This window comes from Mesoplodon densirostris, chromosome 15 (genome assembly GCF_025265405.1).
Source record: "Mesoplodon densirostris isolate mMesDen1 chromosome 15, mMesDen1 primary haplotype, whole genome shotgun sequence".
In the NCBI taxonomy this organism is placed as follows: Eukaryota; Metazoa; Chordata; class Mammalia; order Artiodactyla; family Ziphiidae; genus Mesoplodon; species Mesoplodon densirostris.
In genome coordinates, this window is record NC_082675.1 from 15,444,604 (window position 1) to 15,454,530 (window position 9,927).

Here is a 9,927-nt window from a genome sequence, read left to right on the forward strand (position 1 = left end):
GATAAATAATCAGAGAGGTGGACAAAGGATGAACCAAAGATGTTTGTCTCAGGATTACCTGTAATTGAAAATTGGAAGGATCCTAGTCTATCCAACAGTAGAATATTCCACAAAATGTCAGCTCCATGAGGCAGGGATTTTTGTCTGCTTTGCTCATTGCTATGTTCCAGTGCCCAGAACGATGCTTGGCACATAGCAGGTGCTCAATTAATATTTTAAGTTGAATCAACGAATACGCACACACACATACACACACACATATAATATGCGGATATACTTCTTGGCTCTGTGCCTTGTGGTTAATTAACACCCAACAAATGGTATTTGCTACTATTTTTGTTGTTATTGACAATAAATTGGACCACAACCCTCCCACCAGGTACAGAGAAGAGCGTGAAGACTGGGATTCCTCTTTTTTGTCTGAGTCTCTCCTGCTGTCTCTAGAGGATATTGTCGGAGAACAGGCTCTGGTGGGGAGGGAGCTGTGGGAAAATGCTACCTGTAAAAGAAGAGAGAGCACAGAATAGCGGGAAGGATGGGGGTCAGGAGACCTGGATTCTAGACCCAGGTCTGACACCAACTCATGGCCCTCTCGGGATCGAGGCCCCCCGCCCCACCCCTAGAAATGAGGGGTCTGGCCCAGATGGCTCCGGAGACCTTGCCTTTAGGAGATTCTGGCGTTCAGAGGATGGCACATGTCCAATTCTCTTCCACCTGGGGAGGGGCTCCTCTCTGGTGTGTGAGTCTCGGAGAGGTTCCATAGCGCTGTCTAAAACCATAGGTCTTGTATATCAGGTCACTATGGTCTTTGGGCTGAAAGGGTGAAGCACATGATCACACTGGAGAGCTGGGCCTCACACCTTGGCACTGGGTCTCAGTGAACATTTATGGTGGACAGGTGGACACTGTGATGTGCCACCTGGATCCCCTTCGAGGAAGGACACATCCCCTCCTGAGTTGTCCATTCAGTGGCTGATCCACGTTAGGGTATAAAGACCTGCCACCGCAGTCTTCTGCAGGACAACTCTGAAGGCCACTGAAGCTCCAGGGCTCCCCAGCTGCACCTCTCCCTGTGCTGGTACCCGCTTAATTCCCCTCCTTTACACAGGTGTTGGATCCAATGGTCCTCCCCTGAAACATCCTGCACATAAACTTCATCCCAGAGTCTGTTTCCTAGGAAACCCATCTATGGCATCATCAACCCTCCCCACCCCGGCATGAGAAAGATCTCTACTCTTGGAGTGGGAAGATCAGGCCCTCAGCCCCTACTTAGCTGGGTGACATGCCCACATCCTCAGCTGCTCTGAGTCGCTCATTTGTCACATGATATTGAGGGGGGAGGGGATACAAGGCAGGATGTTTAGCTCAGTGGAATAGACACTGGCGTTGGAGTCTACCGAGTTAGGATCCCAGCTCTACCACTCCCTAGCTGAGTGGCCTTGAGCAGGTGACTTCACCTCTCTGAGCCTCCTTTTCTCATCTGTAAGATGGGAGCAGAAAACATATCTCATGGGGTGTTGTGAGGATTTAATGAAATAATGAAATTTAAGGGGCTTAGAACAGAACCTGAGCCCAAAGCAGGTATTTATTAAGTGGTGGTTGTTATTGTTTATTTTTCTTCTTAGTGGAATGAGCCAACTGGAGCTGTTAAAAAAGTTACTTCCAGACAAGGAGGCATTAATTAAAGAATGAACTCTGGATGAGGGATGTGAGAAGTCCAGGAACTCTCTGTATGGGGCCAAAATGATTGTAAAATAGAAAGCACAGCCCGACACTATATGAATGTGAGTGACCTCTAGCAAGAGGCAATTTCTTAGGAAAGAATGGTCTCTATCTACATGCCCCAGGCTGTGTGGAGGGGGTGGGGGAAGGACGGCAGGAAAGCAGCAGAAGGTCTCACCGACACATTCCAGGAGCCTACTGGAGACCCATCCCCTTTCTTAAAGCATGGGTAACTCAGCCAGGCTCTAGCCTCTTGTGCCAGCCGCTCCCAGCTATATGAGTCTCCACCACCAACGTCTCCTGTAGGGTCAGCCGGGTCCAGAATCACAGGCCTGAAGAGCAATATTTAGAGAGAGAATAGGTGAGAAGCTGGGCTATGTCTGGGGAGTCTAGATGCTCCTGGAAGAGAAAAGTACCAGCCTGGCACAGGCTGGGACTCAGGGCAGCAGGAGGGGTCCAGCAGGGCACTGCTCCCTGGGGTGTGTCCTGGGTGCCTTGCCCTATGGAGCACAGTGAACAGAGGGAGGAGCCTTGCATTTGGGCTTCCATAGACTTCGGTTTGAATCTTACCTCTTCCCTTTATTAGGGGTGTGACCTTGGGCAGGTCTTTTTTTTTTTTTTTTGCAGTACGTGGGCCTCTCACTGTTGTGGCCTCTCCCGTTGCGGAGCACAGGCTCCAGACGTGCAGGCTCAGCAGCCATGGCTCATGGGCCCAGCCACTCTGCGGCATGTGGGATCTTCCCGGACCGGGACACAAACCTGTGTCCCCTGCATCGGCAGGTGGACTCTCAATCACTGCGCCACCAGGGAAACCCTGGGCAGGTCTTTTGACCTCTCTAATCCTCAGTATCCTCATCTGTGAAATGGGGAGAACTGAACATCCCTACCTCAAAGGATGTTGTATGAGGATCTAGACAAGCATGTGAAATGCTCAGCACAGTAATTGGGACATAATAAGGGGTCAATACATGGCAGTTACAATAATCATAATTTTTACTATGCTATTAGAGTGTGTTAGTCTTATAGCAAGCTCTTAGTTCCTGGGAGCAATTATTATTGTTGCTGCAGCTGTTGTTATTTTAGTTGAAATTTCAGCTGTTTCACTCATTTTTTGTTAAGGTTTGGACAAGCTCTTTACCTTTCAGAATCTTGGTTTAGTCATCTGTAAAGCAGGTAGCATAGTGCCTGCCTCACAGGGTTGCTTGCACATTGTTTTTAAACTTAGATGGAAGGGCTTCCCTGGTGGCGCAGTGGTGAAGAATCCACCTGCCAATTCAGGGGACATGGGTTCGATTCCTGGTCCAGGAAGATCCCACATGCTGCGGAGCAACTAAGCCTGTGAGCCACAGCTACTGAGCCTGTGCTCTAGAGCCTGTTCTCTGCAACAAGAGGAGCCACCGCAATGAGAAGCCTGTGCACTTTAACAAAGAGTAGCCCTTGCTCGATGCAGCTAGAGAAAGCCTGCACGCAGCAATGAAGACCCAAAGCAGCCAAAAATAAATATATAAATATTTTTTTAAATGCTTAAAAACACTTAGATGGTAGTAGTCAAGTGCCCAGCAGAATGACTAGTACCAGAAGATGGTCAATAAATGCGGAACTCTCCCACTGCCTACGTTTCCAAGGTGCCACAGCTGTAATCAGGGGTTCATTTATGTGGGGAGCTAAGCCATGTGGGGATGGAGTACCTGCGTTTTGCAAGTTGCCTTAACAGGTATTGTCCAATAATAGGGTTTTCAAAGTCATAATACTTCTCCCAGTAGATGCAAAGCTTCTGATGCTTCAGGACTAATTCCAAGACCGTCTGAAATCCCTGAGCTGTGCTGAATCTTGTTTCCATGCTTCCTTGCTCCCAAGCATAGACTGTCAGAAGCTCCAGGGCATACTGCGGGGGCAGCGGCTTCCCAAGCTTCTCCTTACACTGAGTAGAGGAAAAACAATCAGAAAAGTGGGTTTCTCTAGCTTTCGTGTAAAGCACATTTCTCATGGACCAAATTCAGCCTGCCACTTGTTTTTGTGTATAAAGTTTTCTGAGAGCAAATCCACACCTATTCATTTATGTGTAGTTTATGGTGGCATTCATGCTACAAAGGCATTGTTGAGTATTTGTGACAGAGACCGTGTGACTTATAAAGTCTAAAATATTTGCTAACTTGCCCTTTACGGAAAAAGTTTACTGACCTCTGGTTAAAGGCTTGCGCTCTGGATTCTGACTGATGTGCGTTTGAATCCTGGCTCCACCATTATCTGATTCTGAGCAGACAATGTAGACTCTTGGAGCCTTATTTTTTCTCATTTGCCAAGTGAATGGTAATAATTGCACCTTCTTCAGAAGGATACTATGAAAATTAACTGAGAGGAAGGACTTGTAGTGTTCCTAAGAGCTTAAAGAAGCAAACAATTTTTTTTTTCTGGAGGAAGATATTTAATCCAAAGTCTCCAACTCTTTCACAGATAATTTTCATGTACAATGACCATCACATAACTATCCAGGCACACAAAGAAATAAGACACCCAGAGTGATGACTAACTAAAACAAAAAAGAAAATAGTAATAAATCCACAAAACTTTAAATATTGAAGATTTAAATACAGGCTTTAAAATAACTAGGAACATTATGTTCAAACATATAAGCGTTTGAAATAGTAGGTACCTAGAAGCCATAAAAAGTAACATGGCAGACTTAAAAAAGAATGAAATAGAAATCCTAGAACAAAAATGACAAAAATGTAACTAATAGCTCAGTAGCATAGACATAGTTAAAGGAAAAATTTGTGATTGGAAGGTAAATTAGAAGAAACTATTCAGAATAAAGCATGGAGAGAGCAAAAGATGGAAAATGTAGAACAGGGTATAGAGATTTGGAAGAGAGAACGAGGAGGTCTAACATACATTTTATGGGAGTTCTAAGAGGCAAGAAGAGAAAGGGAGAACGACAATATTTTAGGAGAATGGCTGAGAGTTTCCAGAAGTGATGAAGGATATCCACATATTCAGGAATCCCAGTGAAGGACCCCATGAACCCCAAGCAGGACAAATAAAAAGGAATCATCATTAAGACACATCAGCTTGAAACCAAACAAAATCAAAGTAAAAGTGAAACATATAAATGCAGCCAGAGAAATAAGATAGATTTACCTACAAAGGCACCACAGTGACACTGACAACTGACTTCTCACTAGCAACACTGGAAGATGGAATGATATATCCAATGTACTGAAATGAATACCAATCCAGCAAAAATACCTGACAACAATGAAGGGAAAATCAAGACATTTCTAGAGAAACAAACACTGACATGTTTACTATCAGAAGACGGTCACCAAAAGAAATCTTAAAGGGCATATTTCAGGAAGAAGAAAAACAATCCCAGATGGAAGGTGAGAGAGGCAGGATAGAGTCGATAGTGAAGAAAGCAGTAAACACACGGGTAGATTCAATGATCATTGGCTCTGTAAAACAATAATAATGCTTTGGGGGCACTTGACAATATTGAGAAACTTAAAATATACAACAAAAGTAGGAGGTAAGTTAAAGGTGGTGATGATGGGGCTAGAGGAGTTAAAGTATTGTACGATTCCTCTATTATTCTAGAAGAGAGAAGAGAGAAAAAGAGAAAGAGGGGAAGGAAGGAAGGAAGGAAAGAAGGAAGGAAGGGAGTGAGGGAGGGAGGAATTAAAGGAGAAAGAAGGAAATAAAGAGACAGTTCTTTGCTGCGTAGGACTGTCTTGCTCATTGTAAAACAACTAGTATTCCTGGCTTCTTTCCACTCATTATCAGCAGCATCCTTATCCCACATCACAAAAATGTCTTTATGAAGCTTCAGTATGTCTTGGGGGGCAGTGTTGCACTTGTCAAGAACCACTTTTGTAAGTTCTAAAATGCTCAAGTGCCATGATCAAAATGCTTGCAAAGCAAATTGAGATGTCTAGCAAATGAAGTGTTGTTTTTAAGTAGGAAGTTTATCCTTAATTACTTTCTTTAACTCAATTTATTCATCTAAATATATATAGAATGCTTATTACATCTTAGGCAAACTCTTCAGTCCAAAGACCCAAATGCTGTTTTTGTTTTTGTTTTTGTTCTGCTGTTTATTAGCTGAAAGTGTCTTCTGACACTTAGTTTCTCTTTCTGTAAAAGGGGTTTAATAATAATACCCTTAACCAGGTCACAGAATCACCATGATGCTTAAATAAGATATGGGACATTTGAAAGTAAACAGAAATGAATATCACATCCACAAAATTTTAAATATGATGTATCTGGCATAAGCTTAGTGCACAATCCATGTTAGCTTTTATGATGTGTTTTCCTGTGGCAGCTCAGAGAAAGGACATTTATTAGGACCGACTATATGCCAGGTATCATGGTATGTGATTTACTATTGCTGTGCCATGTTACTCTTTGCAAATGAGAAAACAGGAACCACAGAGATGTTAATTCACTTGTCCAAAGCCAGACACCTAGGAAGTGAACAGAAGTGTGTGTGTGTATGTGTGTGTGTGTGTGGTGATGGCGTGGGGATGTAGCACTCATTAATTCATCTAACAATTATTTTTTGAGCTCCTATTATGCACCAGGCACTGTTCTAGGTCCCTGGGATACAGCAGGGATTCAACCATATAAATCCTTCTGTTCCTGTCCATTTTTAGTGGGGAGATAGACAATATACAAACAAATAAGCACATGCAAAGGCCCTGAGGTTGGAGTAGAGTTTCCCTCCTGGAGGATTAAAGAAGAGGAAAGCATAGCCTGGGGGGGGGGTGGTGAGGGGGCGGAGACTGGAGCTCAGAGAGGTCGAGGGCAGATCTTGTGAGCTTCTCAAGATGACCTCGAGCAGAGTGAGAGTGACACAGGAGGTGACGATGGATGAATTATAAATATATGTTAATACAGGAAAAACATCATTTGCTGACAGGTTGGATGGGGGTGTGTGTAGAGAAGTCAAGGATGACCCTTGGTGTTGTCCAGAGTAACTGGAAGGGTGGAGTCGTTATTTCCTGATACAGAAGACCAGGAAGAATGAGACACCTGAGTCCACTGGCACCTGTCCCGGGCCCTACCCTTCTTCTCCCTTTCCTTTCCCCCCCTCCCCACAACCTCTACTCTTCCACCTTCTTCCTCTTATCCTCTCCCTCCTTGTTCCCTGCCTTCTCCCCTCCTTCATGCTCTTTCCCTCCTCTCCATTCATCTCTGTCCATCTCCCTCCTTCCTCCCCCATCCTTTCTGATTCCTCTCCCCTCCCCTCCCCTTCCTTCTTCCCCCTCCCGCTGCCTCCTCCTTGCTTCCTCCCCACACCTCTCCCTCCTCCTTCCCTCCCTCTATTCCACCCCTCCCTCCTCCTCTTGTCCTCACTCTCTCCCTCCTCCTCCTCCTCCTCCTCCTCCTCCGTCTAGATGGGACATGCCATACCATTTGGTACCAGTGCTTCACAAGGCGGATGAGGCTCTTCAGCTTGGTTGGACAATCCTTCAGGAAGGCTCGCTGCAGTTCCGTGAAGCAGGGGGAGAACTCGCCCTCTTTCCTCAGGGACTCGCACTCTTGGATAAGCTGGATGTAGACTTTAGGGTCAGGTCTGTAGCCTCTGGTCAACTGACCTGTTGGGAATTAATCCATAATGTGAGGATGTCAGCTTTTCTCTGAGTTTCTTTCAATCCCTCTGAGGAGACAAGCTCACTGACCATGGGGTGCAGTGGAAAGGTCAGCAGGCCCAGAGCCAGGAGGCCCGAGGGCCATCCCCAGTCCTCGCTACTCCCATCTCCACTGCCGTCACCCCATCCAAGCCAGCATCATCTCTCACCTGGACACAGCAGAGATGGCAGCAGCCTCCTTCCTGGATCCTCCACAGCCCATTCTCTACCCAGCACCCACAGAGGCCTTTTAAAACCTGATCCTTCCACTTCTTGCTTCCCAGGACATCTGAATAAAATCCAGAGTCCTCGCGGTGGCCCAGGAGGTTTGGTGTGACCTGTCTCCTGCCACCTCTGCCATCTCACCTCTTGCCTTGATCCCTTTGCTACTTACTCCCCTGGCTATTTCACTTCTTCAAATATGCCAAGCTCATTCCTGTCTCAGGGCCTTTGCACTTGCTGTTTCCTCTTCCTGGAGCCCCCAGGTCTTCCCAGGTTTGGCTTCCTCTCATCCCTCGGGCCTCGGGTCAGAGGTCACCTCCCTTGTTGCCCTAAAAATGCCCTCTAAGCCCCATCATTCCCTTTTGAATCACCGTATTTAGTTTCTGTCACAACAAGTTATCCTTTCATTTATGGTATTTAAATTATTATTGTCAGGCTCCAGAAGAGAAGTCCCCTGTCTGTCTCATTTATGGCCATAGGACAGTGCCTTGCACACGGAAGGTACTCAGTGCAAATTGAGCCTCAGAGATGTACTGCTTCCTGTCCCAATGTTCCTGCAGATTGTCTACAGATTCCAACCCTCAGATAAATTTGATGATATTTCCTTATGCTTTGGATAAAAGATGAAATTAACATACTGTGTTTACACCAGATATACGCTGCCTCATTTTTGGAAAGAGAAGATTCACACACTTTGCCAAGAGTAAAACTAGTAAGCTTGGCAGGTGCTCTATAAAAATATGCTGCTCCCAAATTGTACCAATTTGTTGTTAATGTCACTGCAGTGGCTGAGTATGACCCTAAACATTCTTGCCCCAGAAGAGATGCTAGGATCTCCTCCCCACTTGAAGGGATGCCCTGTTTAATAAGACTCTCAAAGTGAGAGAGACTTCTGCTCAGAAACATGAAAAGAGAGCAGAAGAAGCCCTGACATAGGACAAAGGCTGAAACACCTTGTGGCTGAGAGTGCTCACCCAGGGCATCAAAAGCGGGCAGGACATCAAACTGCACCCACTCATAGAGCTGAGGGGATCTAAGCACGAAGCTGAGAGCACGGGGATTCTCCCATTGCTGTTTGTGGACCTCAAACTTCACTTCAAATGTTTTCTCCCTTTGACAGGCTTCCAGCTGTCTCCTAATTTCCCTGATGAATTCTCCTCGGCGCTGAAGTTGTTCCTGAAAACTTGTAAGATTGGTGAGGAAGACGACGAGGTCAGCATCTGATCGGCCCCTGAGGGTCGTGCCTTTGCCTGAGGAGCCACCCTGAAAAAGGTGATGAGAATGAGAACTGATATTTATCATTGAGAAGAGCCTCCCTAAATAAAATGCTGAGAACAATCACTACCATTTTGAGTACTAGCCACTGTTCTGAAGGCATTACCAGTCTTAACTCCTAGAATGCTCACAAGAACTCTGTGATTTAGCTACTATTATTATCTGTTCCCATTTTCCAGATGGGAAACAGATGCTGAGAGAGATTATGTATCAGCCCAATCACACAGCTAGTAGGTGGCAGAGATGCAATTCAGTCTGTGTTCTTTACTCCCTGTTCTTTACGATCTTATATAATTAATACTGTAAACTGGCCCCTGGCTTATTTTACTTGATCTGCAAGCCCTGCAAAGTACTGGGAATTATGGATGATGAAATTGAGGCACAGAGAGGTTAAGTGACTCGCCCAAGATTTCACAGCAGCAGGTGCTATCTGCTTTCAAAACTTATACTCTCAACCAGCTCATGAGTCTGCAGGAATGGTGAGTTCCCAGCCTGGTCAATGATCAGCGGATTGTTGATACAGCTGGGCTTCAGTTTGTCTATCTCTGTGGTGGACGTGACATAGGTGGTTTATAAACTTCACCTGGGCGTTTGTTAAAAGCTTACAGATGGAGGCCCTCACCCCAAAAGCTATTTTCACAAGCTGCGGTTACAGTTTTGGCATGGATAAATCAGAAACCACCAGCCCCAGAGACCTCAACCTTTTGCTCTCTGTCTGTCTCTGTGGAAATGCTTGCTCTTCCAGCCTTCCTCCCCAGCCAGGCAGTTCTGGACTCACCTTCACAACTTTGGACACCCAAACAGGGTGGGGGGCCCATAGGAAACACCTCTCCTTCAGGAAACTGCAGATGATATGGATGGCTTCATGGACCTGTGTGTGGAAATCCTCGTCTGGCAGGAGGTGGTCTTCGATGAACTTGTCTAGAGACCTGGCCGGGGTATCACTGAGCTTCATCATGATGCTGGGATAGGAGAGCCAGAGGGGACAGAGCTGGCGGGGAAAACCTTTTAGCTTCGATCTCTTCTGCTGCCTGGGTCCAGGAGGCTGTTAGTTTCATTTCATTGGAAGGGAGGAGGT

At 45.7% G+C, this 9,927-nt stretch overlaps 1 protein-coding gene across 2 annotated transcripts; it reads right to left on the minus strand.

Annotated features, from left to right (window-relative positions):
- Positions 1 to 341: 341 nt before the first annotated feature.
- Positions 342 to 9,927, minus strand: LOC132502590 (2'-5'-oligoadenylate synthase 1-like). 2 transcript variants are annotated; one of them, XM_060118543.1, is made up of 7 exons: positions 9,628 to 9,927; positions 8,549 to 8,837; positions 7,135 to 7,319; positions 3,411 to 3,643; positions 1,901 to 2,054; positions 663 to 813; positions 342 to 499 (listed from the first exon to the last, which is right to left on the minus strand). In XM_060118543.1, the coding sequence occupies exons 1-6, from the start codon at positions 9,805 to 9,807 to the stop codon at positions 682 to 684; spliced, it is 1,173 nt and encodes a 390-aa protein (XP_059974526.1). In that variant the 5' UTR covers positions 9,808 to 9,927; the 3' UTR covers positions 342 to 499; positions 663 to 681. The 2 variants fall into 2 exon arrangements, with proteins under 2 accessions (XP_059974526.1, XP_059974527.1); XM_060118544.1 differs by having other exon boundaries at positions 658 to 813.

Bases quoted from the DNA above. Each gene is read 5' to 3' on its own strand.
- LOC132502590 (XM_060118543.1), bottom strand. From the start codon at position 9,807: ATGATGAAGCTCAGTGATACCCCGGCCAGGTCTCTAGACAAGTTCATC. The intron at 7,320-8,548 runs GTGAGCACTCTC...AATTCCCAACAG, and splicing joins GCCCGCTTTTGATGCCCTGG to GTCAGTTGACCAGAGGCTAC. The intron at 3,644-7,134 runs GTATGGCATGTC...TCCTCTACTCAG, and splicing joins TGAAGCACTGGTACCAAATG to TGTAAGGAGAAGCTTGGGAA.